At 42.5% G+C, this 21,934-nt stretch overlaps 1 protein-coding gene across 7 annotated transcripts in view; it reads left to right on the plus strand.

Moving 5' to 3' along the window:
• The window catches only part of glb1 (galactosidase, beta 1), a 126,592-nt gene that overhangs the window by 37,367 nt on the left and 67,291 nt on the right, over positions 1-21,934 (plus strand). For 6 of the 7 annotated variants that reach the window (XR_011348447.1, XM_069910134.1, XM_069910135.1 and 3 more), the window contains 6 exons: positions 1,557-1,615; positions 10,359-10,480; positions 10,574-10,614; positions 12,882-12,994; positions 13,820-13,894; positions 18,943-19,032. Coding sequence is in view for 6 of the 7 variants with exons in the window: in XM_069910134.1 (XP_069766235.1) it covers positions 1,557-1,615; positions 10,359-10,480; positions 10,574-10,614; positions 12,882-12,994; positions 13,820-13,894; positions 18,943-19,032 (500 nt within the window). In the remaining variant the exon portion in view is untranslated. The remainder of the gene's footprint in view (positions 1-1,556; positions 1,616-10,358; positions 10,481-10,573; positions 10,615-12,881; positions 12,995-13,819; positions 13,895-18,942; positions 19,033-21,934) is intronic. The other variant, XM_069910136.1, reaches the window with a different exon arrangement.

Consider the following 21,934-nt stretch of genomic DNA (forward strand, 5'->3'; position numbering starts at 1 on the left):
CGACGCCCTCTGGAGGGGGAGAGGGAGGGAGAGCGACGCCCTCTGGAGAGGGAGAGGGAGGGAGAGCGACGCCCTCTGGAGAGGGAGAGGGAGGGAGAGCGACGCCCTCTGGAGAGGGAGAGGGAGGGAGAGCGACGCCCTCTGGAGAGGGAGTGGGAGGGAGAGCGACGCCCTCTAGAGAGGGAGAGCGACGCCCTCTAGAGAGGGAGGGAGAGGGAGAGCGACGCCCTCTAGAGAGGGAGGGAGAGGGAGAGCGACGCCCTCTAGAGAGGGAGGGAGAGGGAGAGCGACGCCCTCTAGAGAGGGAGGGAGAGGGAGAGCGACGCCCTCTAGAGAGGGAGGGAGAGGGAGAGCGACGCCCTCTAGAGAGGGAGGGAGAGGGAGAGCGACGCCCTCTAGAGAGGGAGGGAGAGGGAGAGCGACGCCCTCTAGAGAGGGAGGGAGAGAGAGAGCGACGCCCTCTAGAGAGGGAGGGAGAGAGAGAGCGACGCCCTCTAGAGAGGGAGGGAGAGAGAGAGCGACGCCCTCTAGAGAGGGAGAGAGAGAGAGCGACGCCCTCTAGAGAGGGAGAGAGAGAGAGCGACGCCCTCTAGAGAGGGAGAGAGAGAGAGCGACGCCCTCTAGAGAGGGAGAGAGAGAGAGCGACGCCCTCTAGAGAGGGAGAGAGAGAGAGAGAGCGACGCCCTCTAGAGAGGGAGAGAGAGAGAGAGCGACGCCCTCTAGAGAGGGAGAGAGAGAGAGAGCGACGCCCTCTAGAGAGGGAGAGAGAGAGAGCGACGCTGGGTCTAAGATGCATCATCTGCTTTGGGCAGAAACTTCTCTCAACCTGTCTAAATTCTGGACAATAACCTTTTCTGCCAATTGTAATTTATTACTGAAGTAATACTCAGAGATTTGATGATGAGGTATTGAGCCATGTACAGCAATCATACACTGAGGCCTTGAATTTAATTCTGTCATCCCCCTTTTTTACGGGGTATTGGAATGAAAGATGAATAGTGATGACAATCATTTGCAGGTAATTTTTGACACTCCAGAGTTTCCACCTGGTTCCTTGCTTGTGTGAGTCACAATTGAACATCTTATGTGATTTTCACACAAATCATGCTTTCCATAAGTTATCCCTGTGCTTCAGTACATTATAAACATTTCCAGCCAAATTAAAACGCATTATTGGGCACTTCCAGGACACGAGATTTTATAAATTCATTTGGTGTTAGAAACCCGTTAAGATAAATCCTCCCACTTACCTTCTCTCCTTGCAGCCTATCCAAAATTGGTCAGGCATCCCTGACCCCATGATCTTGCATCCGAATTATTATCATGCCAATCCTCAACCTCTCCACGATGCTTCTCCTTCTACCCCAACCTTTCCAAGATCATCTGAATTAACCCAACCCAAAGCCATTTCCCCAATTGAGCCTCTCAATGTATACACCCTTGCACTTTGCTGCAATTGGTGAAAACCAAAATGCCCATTGGTACATTAGGTGAGTCTGCTCTGGCACACATGAGAGTTTCTCCTCACTTTGTGCAATGCTTTATTCTCCCAACAGGTGGAAACATAACTCAACAACTTAACGCTCAAAGATACATAGAACCCCGTGGACCAATGGTGAGTAAGATTCAACTATCGAGTGTGCTTTCAACAAGTCATATTTTATTGCATGAGTGGTATTTTTAAAAATACTGATGCAATCCAGCAAAATATCAGCTAAGTTCATCCAGCAGATTATGTTTTGTTTGTTTAATTAATTTAAAGCGGTCATGAAAGCAATATTCTTTTTGAAAAAACAAAGATAATTGCTTTCATGATCTTTTTAGCTGGAATTTGGCAATAGTCAGCAAACGATCCAAGTGGTTTTATTTAAAAGAGGTTTTGCACAATAAGCACCATGCTCACATCTGCAGGGAATTAATTTGCAATCTCTGTTCAAAGTTAACCAGTTCATGAGTTTCACCCAGACCTTATACTCTTCAGTATATGAAGCAATGTTTGAATACAACTCCTTCCTTTTTCTTCAGCACTTTGGTCTCTGTGGCATTTTTGTGCTGCAAGATGCTCAGTTTTTCATTCTTCAACCTGAACTTGGTTCACATGGAGTTGGCACTGCTTTGAAACAATTTTGCAATCACAGTTGCCTGCTAACACTCGCATTATCTTCTGAAGAGAAATTTGCAGCGAAGCACACATTTTAACCTCAATAGTCAGATTTTTGCCAAACCTGATAGAAACCTTGAGTCCAAAATCGTCTTTACTTGTGTACTGAGAGGTCATGTAATGAAATGATCCTTTTCCCTTATTGTTGAGGTTTTTTTTTTCTGATTTCTTCTTTGCTTTTCTTATGATGGCATAAGAAAAGACATTATAGCGTAGGGTGGTATGGTTAGCATAACATTTAGCACTACGCTGTTTCAGCACCAGCGATCAGGATCGGAATTCAGATCTAGTGCTGTCTGTAAGGAGTTTGTATGTTCTCCTTGTGTCTGCGTGGGTTTTCCCTGGGCACTCCATTTTCCTTCCACAATTCAAAGCGTACTGGGGGTTGTAGGTCAATTGAGTGTAATTAGGTGGCACAGGTTTGTGGGCCTGTTACCATTCTGAATGTCTAAAATTTAATATCTATTGTCAATTATTTATTTTATAATTTTAACCAATAATAAAAATGTTTTTGCTAAATTTTCTGATATAATGTTTCATTCAAAAATCAATTAAGAATTAATCCTCTTTTCCTTCTATTGTCAGCATAGGTTTAAAGAAAAATTCACTTTCTTCAATGTATAACTTTTTTGAAACATTTTATTTTTAATTTTCCAAAGACTCATGCAAATCCAATAAACCAGATATTACATTCTCTTTCCACATAATATGATTTACGGAGTCCTTATTTCCCCCTCCTTCACCCTCCCCCATCCCTTAAATTATACAAATACCAAAATACAAATGTAAAAACCATCTAAATATCGACCAAGACAACAATCCTCCTTGAAGCTAGAGGACCTTGGATGTTAAATAAAAACAGGTGAGACAAAACATGTTGTCTGCACCACATTCCCCATTTCATACTCTTAATCCTTTTCCTGCTGGGATGGATTGTTTATTTTCTCTTATTTGGGGAGGGAAGGGGGTGTGAATTATACCTGTGCACCTATGTGCCTCAGATGCAGTTGCCACATTTCAATGAATGTATCCTAACTCTTCCATAAATTGAGGGTGATTTTCTCCAGGGGTATGGAACACTGTATTTCCATATTCCATCGTGCGATATTGAGCTGGGAGTCAGACTTCCACATAACTCCTATATACTTCCTGGCTACTGACAAGGCAATCTTCACAAACTGAATTTGGTGAGTGGATAGTTTAAACTATACTTCCCCACTGTCCCCTATTAGGTACAACTCCAGATCCTGTGGAAAATTCACCTTTGTAATTTTTTTTCCGAGTATCCCCCAGGTCTTCCCAGAGGGATCGCATCTTTGTACGCAGCCTGGTGGAGTGGAAAGGTTCCAACCTCCACACCATACATAAAGCACATTTCCAAAATTTCTGGCTTTGACTTGTGTAATTTTATCAGTGTGAGGTATAACTGATGCAAGAAATTACATTGCTGAAGTGCCAGTTGATGAAGTAGACAAAAACGATGTGGTCAAACAATAATCATGGCTTTTATTAACAGAAACTCATGGTACAATAATGAAAGACAATAGGTGCATACACAGTTATACCCGGGGGGGGGGGGGTATAACAGTAGAGATAATGCACAGCCAATGTTAGTACAACAAGACTCGCCAGAGGTGAGACAGGCAGCTTGGCAGACATTCACCACAATTGCACCAGCATGTGTCTGCATTAACAATTCCTGTCAGGCTATTCAAACACCATTATTCATCATTTGTTATGCCCAAGCTCGACTCCCCTCTTTCCCTTGACCGATGTAAGATCCACTGTGGGCCTTCACTTTGGATTATGGAATACATCCTCGAGATAAATTTACACACAATCCCCTTTTGAATTAGAACCTCCATGTCACTATAGTCGGGCAGAGTCATTGTTGGTCCCAGTTTGTCCCTTTGGAAAGATCTTAATTGCAGAAAGCAGAAAGATGTTCTCTTCTTTGAAAAATTTATTTAAAAGTTTTACAAAATCAAAAAAAAAAGAAACTACCCTCTACTACCCTCCCTCCCTCCCCCTCTCACATATCCCACCCTCTACAACCCTCTTCCCCCCCCCCCCCGAGCTTATTTTAAAAAAACCCACAATAACATCAAGTTATAACAGGTTGTTGGATGGTGTGCCATCCATTTACATCTTTCATCACATAAAACTTTTACTTAACATCTAAACCCATATATTTCAAATACAAACCCCACATTTTAACAAAAAAAATAATTATTCTGCAAATTAAACGTTATCTTCTCCAAATAGATACGATTGAATTTCATTATGCCATCTTCGTATACTCAATTCAACATAATTTTTCCAAGTTACAGCTACACATTTTCTAGCCACTGCCAATCCTAAACGTATAAATGCAATGAGGTTTCTCCAATTGTAAATTTGCCATAAATCTATTCATATATCCCAATAAACATACCCATGGATCAACATATAAATCTATTTTGAATAAATCTCGCAAAAATTTAATTACTTTTCCCAAAAAGGCTTAACCTTTGTACATTCCCACACTGAATGTAAAAAAAGTACCTGTCTGATCACCACACCGAAAACATAAATCTGACCCTCTAAATCCATATTTTTTCAATTTTTCTGGAGTTAAATATAACTGATGCAAAAAAATTATAATTAACTAAACTATATCATACATTAATTAATTTTGTAATGCTATCCAAGCACATATCTGAGCACTCCTCCATGGAGATAGGAATAGATAGGTCCTTTTCCCATTTATCCTTTATTTTAAATATATCTACCTTTTTCATCTTTTCCTGTAATAACAAGTACATTTCTGAAACAATCCCTTTTTACCCTTATCAACAAATAATCTCTCAAATTTCATTTGACCAGGTAATATTGACTCTCTACCATAGCTTTCCAATAACAGATCTCGTACTTGATAATAAGCAAAGAAAGTGTTTTGTTATATACCAAATTTCTCTCTAAGTCTAACAAAAGACCAAAGCAATCCTTCACTAATATCACACCTTTTGATTCCAAATCTTTCAAATAAGGATTATTCCATATAACCATATAACCACTTACAGCACAGAACAGGCCAGTTCGGCCCTACTAGTCCATGCCATAACAAATCCCCACCCTCCTAGTCCCACTGACCAGCACCCGGTCCATACCCCTCCAGTCCTCTCCTCTCCATGTAACTATCCAGTCTATCCTTAAATGTAACCAATGATCCCGCCAGAACCATGTCTGCCGGAAGCTCATTCCACATCCCTACCACCCTTTGTGTAAAGAAATTTCCCTTCATGTTCCCCTTATAATTTTCCCCCTTCAATCTTAAACCATGCCCTCAAGTTTGAATCTCCCCCACTCTTAATTGAAAAAGCCTATCCACATTTACTCTGTCTGTCCCTTTTAAAATCTTAAACACCTCTATCAAGTCACCCCTCAATCTTCTACGCTCCAGAGAAAAAAAGCCCTAGTCTGCACAACCTTTCCCTGTAACTCAAACCTTGAAATCCTGTCAACATTCTTGTGAACCTTCTCTGTACTCTCTATTTTGTTTATATCTTTCCTATAATTTGGTGACCAAAACTGCACACAGTACTCCAAACTTGGCCTCACCAATGCCTTGTACAATTTCATCATAACCTCCCTACTCTTGAATTCAATACTCCGATTTATGAAGGCCAACATTCTAAATGCCTTCTTCACTACACCATCTACCTGAGTATCAGCCTTGAGGGTACTATTTACCACAACTCCTAAATCCCTTTGTTGCTCTGCACATCTCAGTAGCCTACCATTTAATGCATATGACCTATTTAGATTTGCCTTTCCAAAATGTAACACCTCACACTTAGCTGTATTAAATTCCATCAGCCATTTCTCAGCCCACACCTCCAGCCTTCCTAAATCACCTTTTAATCTATGGTAATCTTCCTCACTGTCCACAACACCACCAATCTTTGTATCATTCGCAAACTTGCTTATCCAATTCTCCACCCCTACTTCCAGATCGTTAATATATATAACAAACAATAGTGGACCCAGGACCGATCCCTGAGGAACTCCACTAGTCACTGGCCTCCAATTGGATAAACAATTTTCTACCACTACTCTCTGACACCTCCCATCCAACCATTGCTGAATCCATTTCACTACTTCCTTATTTATACCTAATGCCTCCACCTTTTTTCCTAACCTCCTGTGGGGAACTTTGTCAAAAGCTTTACTAAAGTCTAAATAGACAACATCCACAGCATTCCCTTCATCAACCTTTTTTGTAAGCCCCCCTCGAAAAACTCAATCAGGTTTGTCAAGCATGATCTACCCCTGACAAAACCATGCTGATTACTCCCTATCAATCCCTGTACCTCCAAATATTTGTAAATACCATCCCTCAGAACACTTTCCATCAACTTACCCACCACAGACGTCAGACTCATGGGCCTATAATTCCCAGGTTTACATTTGGACCCTTTCTTAAACAGCAGAACCACATGTGCCACCCTCCAATCCTTTGACACTACTCCCATGACCAGTGACATCCTAAATATCTCTGTTCCACCTGGCCCACCTTAAACCCTCATGTCTGGATCCTGCTGAATGGCATCTACCAGCAGCTCCATAACTAGTATGAATAGCCCCAGGGACAAAGAGCAACTCTGTCTACTGGACCAGTTCAAGGAAAACACCAGAGATATTTGCCTGTTTGTAATAATTTTGGCTCTATGTTTATGGTAAAGAGCCTTAAACCAATTGATAAATGTTTGTCCCAGACTGAATTTCTCCAGCACCTTGAACAGAAAATCCCACTCCAAATTGTTGAAAGCCTTCTCTGCATCCAAAGCTGCCCTTGACTGTGCTAGATGTTCCACACATAGCAGTCTAGTTATATTATTTGCCGATTGCCTCTTTTCTACAAAATCCACCTGATCTACGTTCACTAACTTTGGCAGGTGTTTCACTAGTCTGTTCACCAATGCTTTTGTAATCTGCATTCAACAACGAGACAGGCCTATATGAGGCAGGTTTCAGAGATCCTTGTCTTTTTTTGGTATTACCGTAATGATCAGTTTTGAGAAAGATTCTGGGAGGGTATGCTTCTCCGCCACCTGATCCACCACCTTCATAAGAAGGGGCAACAAGAGGTCCTTGAACTCCTTGTAAAATTTGACAAGGAAGCCATCCTTCCCCAGGAACTTGCCTGCCTATAAAGAGCTCAGAAGATGTTCCATTTCATCCTTGATAAACAGGGCACTCAGCCCCTGTTGATCCTACTGTCTTAAATTTGGCAAGTCCAATGGGCGCATCTATTTTGGGGGAGTCTCCCCCGACTCTGATTTATAAAGTTCTTCATAGAATTCTTTAATTTATTTCTTTTGGCTTGTATGAAATCTTGCCTTCCCCTGTCTGAATTGCGTTGATTGTTCTGGAAGCCACCTCCACCCTCACCTCTCAGGACAATACTTTATGGGCCTTCTCTCCCAGCTCCTTATACTGCTGTCTAGATCTTAGATTCAACTTTTCCATCCTATATATTTTTATAGCATATTGTACTCGAGCCTCTTATTCACAAAGTTTCTATACTTCCATTCCGTGCCCACCCTCTGATAGTCCTTTTCCATTTGTGTATTCTCCAATTCCAGAGGATTAACCTTTTTCATATACTCCTTTTGACATTCTTGGTATACCCAATTATATGTCCCCTTAAACAAGCGTTCAATGAGTCCCATATCAGGAAGTTATCCTCCGTAGAGGGGCAGTTCGCTTCTTTATCGTACCATTAATCCCATTGACATTCATACTTACCTTATCCATTACCTCAGGAACTTCCTAATAACCTTCCCTCCCCCCCGCCAACTTTTCGGTATTCCCTTGGCCCTTATCTTCTGTCCCCCTTTGTTCCATCAGACCTTGACTGTAGACTTACGCAGTCACCCAAAATTTGCATTAATTAAAAGAAATTAAGAAAAAAAAAACATGTTCAACAAATAAAGACAATATAATGTATTCACCCCTCCTCCCCCTAAATCCCCCTTACACTTCTCAATGCCACTAACCCTATGGTTTACGCCAATTTCCTTACCAAACCAAGGCGTGCCTGCAGTACCCATATTACCTCCTCCCTTCCTCTCATATATACATATAAACTCCTCTCATATATACATCCCCAAATAACACATTCATCACTTAAGACAGTATATTTTGTTGTTTGGGTTCATGTGGGTCCCACAGGTAAAGAACCAGAACAAAATCAAGGTACAAAGCGCATGTTTTATTGTGGGGATGGAAATGGGACAACAGGGTCAATATACTAGGCCAGGGGTGGCCAAACTTGCTTTATGTAAGAGCCACAAACGATAAAGCTCAGATGCTTGAGAGCTGTAGGTCAAGAACAAAATTCACACATACGTTTTTATTTTGTTATATACACATTTTGTAACAAAAATTTTATATAAATTTTAAGAAATGCATATTAAATGCAATAATATTTATTCATGCATGCAGTGTTTAAACTGTTAATTTGTATTAGTTTCAGTGATCACAAAGTCAAATAAAAATACAATGCTACAAATATCAGGCTATTAAAGATGCGAGTCGGGCAGGCGAGAGACCGGCAGCGCAAGTCGGTGGGGGAGGGGGAGAGACCAGCAGCGAGCCGCATATTAAAGGTCAAAGAGCCACATGTGGCTCGCAAGCCACGGTTTGGCCACCCCTGTACTAGGCAAACCTCTACACACATTCACACACAATATGCAAGGGGTAAATATACACTTCAGATAACAAGGGAGGAAGCGACAGAGGTCTGGGGGAAATTACATGAACATACACATTCAACAGTTAGGATCAAGGTGATACCACGTGCTCCCACCCTTTGACTGGTACGGACACGGCTCTTGCTATCTGGCCTCGAGACTCACCCCAACCCAGTGTGAAAGGTGCTACTTACATGCCACGAGGAGTCCAAAGAGGCAGAACAAAGGGGCACATGGTCCTTTATAGTTCTGCAGACAGTACTGGGGCAGGCTGGGCCCAGTTCTGCTGTGGCCAATGGCTCGAAGCCTAGTGCAGGGGTCAGCAGAGGTGATTCACATGGGCCAATTGGGTGAAGGTCAGGGCTGAGTCTAGGGCTGCCTGGACTGCAGCATCTGGTGATTTAGGTGGGCCAATCACAAGGGTCACCTTGATGGCTTGGGGTGAGTCTTTGACCTTGATTGGCAGGCAGTGTATCCTCCAAACGCGCCACTAGGTGGTGGACGCTGCCAGTCCATTACAACAGGTCACGTCTCCAGAATGGAGGACCATCGCCTTCCCAAGATCGTGTTATATGGCGAGCTCTCCACTGGCCACCGTGACAGAGGTGCACCAAAGAAGAGGTACAAGGACTGCCTAAAGAAATCTCTTGGTGCCTGCCCCATTGACCACCGCCAGTGGGCTGATATCGCCTCAAACCGTGCATCTTGGCGCCTCACAGTTCGGCGGGCAGCAACCTCCTTTGAAGAAGACTGCAGAGCCTACCTCACTGACAAAAGACAAAGAAGGAAAAACCCAACACCCAACCCACCAATTTTCCCCTGCAACCGCTGCAACCGTGCCTGCCTGTCCCGCATCGGACTTGTCAGCCACAAACGAGCCTGCAGCTGACGTGGACATTTACCCCCTCCATAAATCTTCGTCCGCGAAGCCAAGCCAAAGAAGAAGACAGTAATATTTATACACACGTAATCCCCTGGCTTATTGCCCCTCCTCCTGGGTGGCCTCTAGGTATTTGGCGAATCTCATTGCCTCCTTTGCCTCTGTGTAAAACTTTTTATTTCACCCCACCCTGGGCAATATCACCATTATTGTTGCCGGGTGGAATAGCCTATATTCCACCCCCTTGCCTCACAAGACCCTTTTCATCTCATCAAACTGTTTCCTTCACTTCAGCAATATCACACTGATATCTGGAAGAAAAGGGTCTTGCTACTCCTAAACTGAGCTAGACCCCTTCCCTTGTCTCCTCCCCCTTGGCCATTGCTCAAAGAACCCTTTCTCCGTCCCAGAAATTGAGTTAGTTATACAATTGATACAGTCCATTGCAACACTGTTCTCTTATGCTGGCACTAATGGATGAGCTGATTTAATTTATGTTATTAATAGCACTCTGAAAAACCATTCTGCCCGTCAAATAATCTTCTCCAAAATTTATTAAGATGAGATACTTTCTCCTCAGGTAAACTCTGAGTTTTATACAGGATGGTTGGATCACTGGGGTCGGAATCATTCTGTCATTAGAAAGGAGATTGTTGCTAAAACATTGGATGAAATGTTATCCCTTGGCGTTAATGTTAATATGTAAGTATTATTTTTGTGTTTTCTAATGCATTTCATATCTTCAAAAACTACATTGTTCATTTATTTTGAAATTTTTAAAAATTTTTCCTCCAGGTACATGTTTGAAGGTGGAACTAATTTTGGCTATTGGAATGGTGAGAGTCCAACATTCAAACTAAGTAGTTCATTATTGGGAACAGTGAGGCCCTGATTCCTCTGTGTTAACCAGGGTTTGCCAGCCTTGCCCTTCATCTTAACAGGAATAAGCAGTGTCTGTTCTCTTGTTATCTCACTTTTAAAAGTCACCCATTTTCTTGCTGTTCTCTTACCAGGCAGACATCCCCTCTCAGTCAACCACTGCATGATCCTGCCAAAAGCCTTGAAAATTGACTGCTCCAATTTAAGACCTTAACCATAAATGATAAAGTTCCAGCATAGTTTTCTATCTACTCAGTTTGTCCAAATGTGTCATGGGTAGAAGCTAAATGACAACAGGCAAAATAACGATTTTCAATCTTTAAATATTTTGGTCTTCATTTGACTCGCTGTCTGATTGGAAGGGAGCAAATGTAACTAATATTGAAGAATGGAGGGGAAGTTAAGGCACTGGGCACATGGTGGGGAAAATTCTGGGAATCTATTATTTGGGAAATGATGGCAGGGCACTTGACAGGTTTATAAAAGAGAAAGCACGTTTTATCAATCCATTTGACATGTTTGATGTAACCTTTGATGTAACTAAGGGGAAGCCAGCCGATTTGTGTTTTTGGATGTTTAGAAGGCTCTGAGAAGGTGGTCAACAGATGGTTAATAAAAAATGGGGTGTACGGTTCTGGAAGTTACAGAGGGCAGAAGACAAGAAAATGGAATATAGGAGAAATATATAAAAATTTGGGTCAGGAGGGTATCATAGTGAGGTGGTACAAGGACTTGAATACCCCTTTTCTCCCTCCCCATTCTTCTGTCAACAATTTGGATGAGAGGAGTGAGTGAAATATTTCTATTTGCTGTTGTCATAAAGGTGAATGGCTCTTTAGGTAATGAGGAGGATGAAAGAGGCCTCACTGGGACATGGATGGTTAAATGAATTTATAGAACATAGAAGATAAAAAATGGTGTGGAAAAAATATAAGATCTTTGTGCATTCAGAACAACGATCTCATTGAAATTATTAAATTTCTTATTGTGTTTTTTTTGGGGGGGGGGTTGGAATGCCTTGAACAAGGGGTAATGACACAATGCTAGTGAAACTCAACAGGTCTTTTGACCTACTGAGTTTCTCCAGCATTGTGTTTTCATTTCAATCACGGTGTCTTCAGACTTTTGTGTTTTATTAATGAACAAGGGGCTATTGTCACAAAATTAAATAGAGGCAAAAGATTTGTTCACCCAGAAGGTAGCAACTTTTGAAATTTCGTCTCTCCAAGAGGAATGCAGAGGCATAGTAGCTGAAAACCTCAAATAAAGATTGATAGAGTTTTGAATATTAAGGAAATCAAGGGATATGGGGTCAGTCCAGGAAAATGGTGCTCGGTAAAAGATGAACTGTGATCTTATGAGTGGCAGAACAGGGATGTTGGGGAAAATGGGCTACCCTTGCTTCTTTCTCATACAAGGTTCACATCCCTGTTTCATTCTTATTTTATGTTCATATTGACTGATTGGATAACAAAGAAATCTGTGTACATTGTCTTCTTGCTCATGCCATGGAGAACAGAGAAATGTAGTTAGGGTATTCTTTGCTGATTAACAGCCTTGTGGTCAGTGCCAGCATCCCTCTCAGCTCTGTTAGACTTGAAGCATGAGAATACTGCCCACACCGTTATAAGCCGTCCTGGAAACATCATGGCACCGGTAAACATGCAAGTCTTTGCAGTGGAAAGATTGGTTCTGCAACTCGTGTGAAGAGGCTGGTTCATTTGCGCTCAGTGGATGTAAGTTTTCCTTTTGGGTTTTAACTCACCCTTGAATGGCCCAATGTTGTCAACCAGTCAACAACTTTATTTCCATTCAATGAGAAATAAAATAATTAGAAATACATTACATTTGTGAAAAGCTTCAAATGCATGAAGCTTGATATTATTTTAAACAATTAATTGTTGTTCTGAATTTGTTTTTGAGCTGGTTATTCCATAGAGGTCTCTCTGACTAAAAACATGAAGCACTACCCTGATTTTGAGGGATTATGATTATTGACCTTGTGTTTTATGCTCAAATATGTTGCATCTTATAGTTGGAATGTCAAGAAATGCTAGTGGACCTCTTTGTGTGCATTTAAGGCAGGCAAAGGTTGACAAAATTTGTCTATTAGTACCTGGCAAAAAAAGGAATCTAACTCTTAATTGATCATCAGTTGCTACAAGTTAACCTTTCCTGGATATCAGCAAAATGGTGTCTAACTTGTTCTTACTGATTGCTGTAGGAGCAAACACTCCCTTTTCACCACAGCCAACAAGCTATGACTATGATGCTCCTCTGTCAGAAGCAGGAGACCCAACAGAAAAGTACTTCAGCATTAGAAAAGTTATTGGCAAGGTAAATAGAACATAAATACATTTCTAACAAGATTGTGCATTGCAGTCTCTGATACCCAGAACTACACTCTTGCATGATTGGTTTACAAGTCCTTGAGCCCTATATACAGTTGTGGATTAGGGAGACATTGGAGGAAGCCGGATTGATTCAGTTCATTTATTTGTTTTGTACCAAGTATTTGTTGCACTTTTCCATTACATTCTGTAATTGTTAAGCAGCTGGCTGCAAATCTATGTATTTACTACATTTATAAATAACATTTTTTGAATAAAATATATAAAAAGTAGTTCTTGGGGCAATGGGAAATTGATACAAGCAAAACTGTGGCAGCAATTTTGGTTAGAGGTGTGGAGCTCAGCTATTCCACAGCAATGATTAGCCTGAAGAAAGGTGGAATTTTATATGATTTTGGAATCAAATTAATTTGTTGCACAGAAGGACATCATTCAGCCAGTAATGGTCTGGGCAACTGATAAAGATCTATTCAGCCTAATTTGGCTCTTGGACCAGAATAATGTAGGTCATGGCACATGAAGTGCTCACCCAGGAACACATTAAATATAATCAGGGTTTCTGCCTCCACTTCTTTCAGAGACAGTGAGTTTCAGATTCCACATCCAGGGTATGGAAAATATTTCCCCCCACACATACTCATGTATTATTAAATCTATGACCTTTCTACTAACATGTCACTTCTATTCAACCTATTCAATTTGCTTATAATTTTGTGACTTTACTTTCAATATTTCCAAAGTATTCTATTTTCTAACCCCCTTAGTAAGAAGATTAAAAGCAGTCTAATTATGTTTTTCTCTTTTTATTTAGTACAAAAAGCTTCCCATTGGACCTGTCTTTCCAGCGACTCCAAAGTTTGCATATGGGTTAATTGAAGTCAAAAAGGTAAAATGCAACTTTGAAGCTATGCAAGTTACAGTTCCCAGCCATGTGTTTCCTACATTACAACACATAATATTTCAAAAGTAATTTATTATTAGGTATTTTGAATGGATATATGCATTTGTAAATCTCTTTTCAGATAGAAAGGCATCCTTCGATGCTGAATAGGAAACATTGGGAAAGTCGAATCCACAATTTGGGCTGATATTTCAGTGCAACATTAAGTTTATGCAATGTCCTACATTCTTTTAAATGGAAAAGCATATGCAGCCATTACTTGTCAAGGCATTTCTTAATTCAGAGATGCCTGCAGTTTCATTGTGATTGGCATTGCTGTGATAAACAAGAGGAAATATATACATTGTAGTGGACCACTGAACGCGCCATGCCCGAAATGGTGACCCGACACCAAGAGCCCACGGCCTGCACAGCCAGCCGAGATGGGCTACGCTCTTTGAAGTCGGCGCCCAACTCAGCAGCATCGGCTGCAGCGCCCCACTCCGATGGGCTGGTCAGCAGCAGCCAAATGGATGGAGCTAGGGAAGCAGCCACACCCAGGGATGAGGGGGCTCACTGATTAGCTGCTCCCCAGATAGCTCTAAACAACCAATTCCAGGAAGTGGATTGTAATGCCACCAGTGTGTGTCTCTTCTTTGAGTATAACCTCTCCAGCAGCCACTACGGTGGTGACCCCTGACTGGTCCAACCAGCATCGTGAACCTGAAGAATGAGTGACCAGCCTGCAATCAGTGTGGTCTCATTGAAGCTCCCCAGCTTCTGGACATCACAGCCATGACTGTGGTTCCAGCAAGCCTAGGCGCAGTCGCCGTATGGAACATCACAGCCAATGACACCTACTTGTACTATGTGGTTAGCACCCTTAAGCAGACACAGCAGCATGCATTATCGACTTCCTCCAGAAACCTCCAGAACAAGGAAGTATCAGGCCATCAAGGAAATACTAACCCAAGATTTTGGGCTTTCACAGTGCAAACGCGATGCCTGTCAGCTACACATGGACGGTTTGGGGGACAGGGTCCCATACACCCTTCATGAGCGACATGCTCACCTTGAATGATGGCCATACCCCTTGTGCTCTATTCGAGCAAATTTTCCTGGAGAGGTTACCTGAGGACATTAGGCTACTCGTAGCTGAAGAGGACTTTGCGGACCCCAGAAAGGTAGCCACCAGAGCCAACCTGCTCTGGGCTACTAAAAGAGATGCCTGCGTTTCATTAGGCTACATGGCCTCTTCTTGTCAACATCGGTCTACAGGAGACCGCCCAACAGATCAACCAGCAAGTCTTCCTTCAAGCCTGCAGACCCTGGTGATCTGTATTGCTTCTACCATCAGTGATGGGGTGCTGAGACCCACCGAAGCCAATCACCCTGCAGGTTCCCAGGAAACACCATCACTGGCTGTCGTTAGTTGCTGTGGCAGCTGGCCTATGCAACGGCCTTCTCCACTTCTGGGATACAGTGTCAGGCTGATGCTTCCTGGGCAACACCGGGGGCTAGGTCAGCATCCTCCCTCCCCCCCCCACCTCTGACACACGGCACTGGAAGGCAGGGCACAGGTTACGGATTTACAGCACCCGTACTATCCCCCTCCATTTCAGCAATCACTAGGTGATTTGTTTTAGCACACATCCACCAGCCTCTCCTCGAGGCTGACTTCCTGAGGGACAACTCCCTCCTAGTTGACATCAAGGGCTGCTGGCTAGTACACGCAAAGACCTTTCAGACCCTTGCACTGGAAGTCAAGCTGACCACTCCCCACCTGCACTCGGTGGCAAGTCCAAGCAATGAGTTCGCCAAGATTCTAGTCAAGTTCCCCTCCAATGCAATGCCACACTAACTTCACTGAGCTTGAACACAGGGTAAGGCATCACATCCTCACTAAAGGCCCCTCACTTCATGCCAGAGCACGCCACCTCCCACCAGATAAACTCAACCTTGCGAAGGAGGAGTTTTTTTTTAAATGGAGGAACTCAGCATTGTCTGTGACTCAAACAGCCCCTGGGCCTCCCCCCTCCACATGGTCTCTAAGATATCAGGGAGACCATGTGGGGACTACCGCTGGCTAAATGAAGCCACCATGCCAGATAGATACCCCATCCCCCATTTTCAGGACTTTTCTGCAAACCTGCAATGGACATGGATATTTTCCAAAATTGACTTAATCTGTGGCTATCGTCAGATCCCCATCCACCCTGAGGATATCGCAAAGACTGCCATTATTACACCATTTGGGCTGTTCAAATTTCTCAGAATGGCCTTGGGCCTAAATCATACCACACAGACCTTTCAAAGGCTTATGGATGCTGTGGGCAGGGATTTGAAGTTTGCGTTCATCTACCTCAATGACATTCTGATTGCAAGCCATGACCGTGCTGAACACACTGTTCACATCAGACAGTTGTGTCACATGTTGAGTGAGTTTGGCCTGACAATTAATCCAGCAAAATGCCAGTTTGACAAAGATTCAATTGACTTTTTAGATCAGAGGATTGACTGCCATGGGCTAAATCACTACCCAACAAGGTAGAAGCCATTCGAGCATTTGCCAAGCCTACAACAGTAAGGCGACTACAAGAGTTCGCCAGCATGGTGAACTTTTACCTCAGATTCCTGCCAGGGGCAGCTCGCACCATAAAACCTTTATTCTCCCTTATGACCGTTACGAAGAAGGTGATTTCATGGAACCAAGAGGCATCCGATGCGTTCCAGGCAACAAAAGACGCCCTGGCTAACACTGCTCTCCTGATACACCCTAAAGCTGATTTCCCCCACCTCTCTCACAGTGGAGACTTCTGATATAGCAGTAGGGGGAGTCTTAGAACAGTAGATGAGTGGACACTGGCAACCCCTTGCATTTTTTAGTAGGCATTTGAACTGAAATATAGTGCTTTTGATAGAGAACTCTTGGCAATCAGACATTTTAGAAACTTCTTTCAGGGCAGGAAGTTCCAATTTTTACAGACTACAAGCCACTCACCTTCACCTTCACTAAGGATTTCAACCCGGGGTCAGCCAGGCAACAAAGGCACATCTCATATATTTCAGAATTTTCTATTGACATTCAGCACATTGCAGGAAAATCCAACATGCCTTGTCACATCCCGCATTACACCTCAACATCTAGCATTGACTATAAATGTCAGGCTGAAGCACAGGCAGGGACAAGGACATCAACACATATTGCACTGCGATTACCGGCCTACAGTTGGAGAGGGTACATCTTGGCCTTGGGGAGCAGACCGTCCTGTGCAACACGTCTATGGATAAGCCTCATCCCATCATTCCCACTACCTGGAGGAGGCGCGTTTTCGAGGAGGTACACAACCTGGCACACCCCCGCTATCCATACGACTGTCAAAATGGTTGCTAGTTGATTTGGCTTCTGCAAAGAGGTCAGCCAGTGGGTCATGAATTGTACACTGTGCCAGACCTCAAAAATCCATACCCACACTAAAACCCCTCTGCAGTCATTTCATCTGCCTCGATGCTGTTTCAGCCATGTCCATTTTGATCTGGTGGGCCCCTTAGCAATATCCAGAGGTGCACACTAATTACTGACCCTAGTAGACAGGTCGACCAGATGGCCAGAAGCCATCCCTTTGCCTAAGACCTCTGAGGAAACATGCGCCAGGGCCGTCCTGCACAACTGGGTGGCTAGGTTTGGGATTCCAGAGCATATAACCTCAGACAGGGGCTCCCAATTTACCCCCAGCCTCTGGTCTAATCTCACTAAGCCCTGTGTACTCAGCTCCACCATACCATGGCTTACCACCCTCAAGCCAAATGTTTGGTGGAGTGATTCCATCATATTGCAGCTCTCATGGCCAGACTCAATGGCCCTAACTGGGTGGATGAACTCCCGTGAGTACTCCTGGGGATCCGGGCCGCTCCTGAAGAGGACCTATAGGTTTCTGCAGCCGAAATGGTGTACAGCGCACGATTAGTGATTCCAGGGGAATTCCTATCCACCAGACACTGGAGACAATTTCCCTACGGCCGCCATGTCCCACCAGCGGGACCACCGAGGCACACTCGCCCCTACAAAGCCAAAGCAGCACGACTCAGATGGCATTCATACCTAAAGAACTTGAGACTCATAAATATGTGTTTGCCAGATGCGGGGGCACACAGACCCCCACTACAGAGACCTTACGAAAGTCCATACAAAGTTATATGACACAACGGGTCAACATGTCTTTTGGATATTGGGAGGGAAACCGAGACTTTCACCCTGGACTGGCTCAATCCGCCATTCCTTAGCTGACCACCTGAACCATGACCTGCCCCCTATGCTCTTCGAAGTTGGCACCTGACTCAGCAGCCTGCAGCTGCAGCGCCCCACTCCAGTGGGTTGGCCAGCGGCAGCCAATCGGGTGGAGCTAGGAAAGCAGCCAGACCCGGGGATGAGAGGGGCTCACTAACTGGCCGGTCCCCGGATAGCACTAAACAACTAATCTCAGGAAGCGGATCGTAATGCCACCAGTCGGGTGGGATGATGACATCAGAGATGGACTTCTGAGCCCTTTATAAGTAGAGCTGCCAGCACGATAAACCATTGTTGAATTCACTCCCAGTGTGTGTCTCTTCTTTGAGCGTAACCTCTCCAGCAGCAGCAGCCAGCAGAACATCAAAATACTATGAATGCAATTGTGAGACAAACAGCTACACTTCATGATACAGGAGTGTGAAATTTGTGGAGAACCTATTCAGTTCCTCTTTAACTGACCAAGCAGCTGGATATGATTACCTCACATCACCCACTGTGGATGGGAAACTACCAAGATTTTGCTAGCTCAGTGGATTCAGACTTGGAAGTGATTATTTTGGGTGAATGCATAAGCTTCTGACCAAATTGGCAAATTGTCCTGTCACTGTTTTCACATAAGTTGTTAGCCCATAAGGAAGACTCACTGTCTTTATGTTGAGCAGTATCAAATCATTGTTCAAAATTGGATAATTGTATTTTGTAAAAGGAATATTCTAAAGGTATTTTGATTATTTTAAATGTGATTAATGGTTTTATTTTACAGTTACAGAATGTTGCAGAAATGGTTAGTTCTCTCTCATTTATTGCCCCTGTCAAGTCAAAATATCCATTGACATTTGTTGAAATGAACCAGGTGAGATTTTTAAATAATTTCTTATCAGATATATGATATTAAATATGGATTATCAAACACATCGAAAGATCATGACAGATCAGTATGGAGTGGATTAGCTTTGCTGACATTTAGATTATTTTTTCACTGAAGATTTGTGGACAGTGTACAAGGTTTTAATTACAGTACATTTTCCTGTATCCGAAATGCTTGAGGCCAGGCGTTGTTTGTGTTTTGGGTTTTTTTTGGTTATCGGAACAAAACTAAAAAAAAACCCCAAAACAACACAGTTAGCATCAGACGTTGCCAGCTCTCGACACCTCCACCACCCCCCCCCCCCCTCCACTGCTGCCGATCCCGACTATGGTCCCCATTCCTGCCTGGGAGCCTGATGACCCTGCTCCTGCCCGAGAGTCTGCTCTCCTCGATGATCATGGGACAAAGATTCTTCCAACTGCTTGAAGCTGGGAGCCAGCTGCGCACAGTTTATAAAGCAAGTACAGCGGAGGGTAAAGTAGAAATGTAAAGAGAGAGGGGAAGGTGTTACCTTAAAAAAGGGGAATCAGCGTTCATGCCTTTGGTTTAAGGGATGCTTTGCACCTAATTTTTTCCCATGTGCTGCATGACCCACCGACTTCCTCCAGTCACTCACTGATGGCTCGAAATTCTAGCCTGCTTCTCTGAGGCGACATCCAGCATTCAGTGTCTGTCTTCCTGGCTAATTCTGACACAAAATTGGCGGCAACAGAACGTCAGAGCCCCACATGGGCAAGTCGGGTGATAAATTTTTTTTCAACCTCATGTTGGCGCTGCAAATAAGTTTGTTTTTTTAATCTTTTCAATATTTAGATCTTCGGATATGAGGAAATGTATATGGCTAAAAGAGTAGGAGTTGCAACTATACTGTACTGCCTGCTGTAATGACTACATTCCATTCATTTAGTTCACATGTCCTTTGGTTCTTTTAATAACTCACCATTTATAGATTATATCTTTAACATATTCAGTGACTGAATCTGTTGGGTTGAGAATTCTGAATATCTGTTATCCCCTTGGGGAAGAAATTTTCTCTCATTTCAGTCACGAATAGGTGGCTCCTTAAAGATCTCAACACCCCAGCCAGGAAAAGAACATCCTTGCATCTTCTCTGTTGACCCCCCAAAGAATTTTGTATATTTCAGTGGGATCAGTTCTCCTTCTTCTAAACTTGAGCATGCAGGCACAGTCCTGCATATGAGAAACTTGTCATCCTATGAATCTTTGCCTAATTCCTTCTCGTATACATTTTGACCTATACCTATGGTATATTTCAGGCACAGTCTCATCGGGGCCCTGCAAAATTGGAAGCAGATGTTTGTACTTCTATATTTTTTCTTGCACTTGGAGTCTCTCTCCATCTCATTTTGAGTCTCACTATCTGACATATCTAGGTGCATTGCTGGCCTCTAATGCTGTCTGTATGGAGTTTGCACACTGTTCCCACACCCCAGAAATTTGCAGATTGGTAACTTAAATAGTTGTAGGTGGGTGGCACATTTTGCCCAGTGTGGGGGAGAACTGATAAAAATGTGGATATAATCAAATGGATATGATTTATGTAAAATCAAATTATTGATCATCAGTGCAGATGGTGGACCAAAGTAATTGTTTTCATAAAATGTCACTTTATTCCATCTGCATGTCTAATGGCTTGCTGTGTTTGATCTGAAGCTTTCAAAAATTTTTATATCAGGACATCCAGGTTCTTCTGAGTACCAATATTTTCAATTTTTCATCATTTAAAAATCCTCCCCATTCTTTTATTCACTGTCAAATTCAATGACCTCGCGTTGTTTCACATTAGATTTCATTTGCCCTGTTCTTTCACATTTTCATTCAACCTGTCTGTATAGGCACTCAACCTCCTCACATACCTCTTCACCCTGCTCTTAACCCTTTGTGTAATCTGAGAACAGTAATGTAATTAATGTAACAATTTTATCTGTTTAATTTTCCCTTATCTGCATCACAGGTTGTTTTGTGTGTACATTTTATTTCTCCAGTAAAATGTCAGACAACAGGGGCTCAAACTGTTCCTTTGGACCTCTGCTTGAAACCCAATGTCAAAACTTTTAAGTTTCATGTCCTTTTCTTCCTTTGCCCATATGATTTCTTCCTTAATCACAATATCTTATTCATCATTTGTTAATCAGTCATTATTTTCATGCAATATATATACTTTTAATTGTACTCCCAACTAATCTACAACCTTTCAAACTGTTCATGTGTTGTATATTTTCACCACTTTGAGAATGAGTTATCCTTAATTGTTTACAATTTATTAACTACAGTTTAGCAATTTTTGGGAAGCCTCATGATCAGACTCTGCAAATAATACATTAGAATTATTAATTTGACAAAGACAAGCCTGTTGGGAATAACAATTCTTCAGTACAGGGTTTAATTAACATGGTAAACCATTCTGTATCTTTACTGCCTACCCAATTTTTAAATTCAACAAATAGGAAAAATCACAATGTATCATTATAAAAATGGGTATATGAACATTGTCAGTATTCCCTTTTCATCTTTTGGCTATTTTTCAGGTGATAATATATATTATGGTGATAATATATATTATGACCTTGTTTTGGTCTTCAACTCTCCCTATCTGTAATAAAATTACATATTACTTTACTCAAAGATAACAAGATTGACTTCTTCAAAGCCAATTCAAAACAATAAAAATTAAACAATTAAAATCTAATTAAAACAAGGATAGCAAGGGAAAGGAGAGCCAGCTGTGTGTAACTTAGGAATAACGAAAGTCCTCAACTTAAAACTCATGCATACACAGTTGTCAAGAATGGAGGGAAATTTGAAGAATGGGAAAACTTAAAAAATCTACAAGAACCTTTGGGCAAGTGTTATGAGCCCAGAGGAC

Source organism: Narcine bancroftii, chromosome 1 (assembly GCF_036971445.1).
Source record: "Narcine bancroftii isolate sNarBan1 chromosome 1, sNarBan1.hap1, whole genome shotgun sequence".
Lineage (NCBI taxonomy): Eukaryota > Metazoa > Chordata > Chondrichthyes > Torpediniformes > Narcinidae > Narcine > Narcine bancroftii.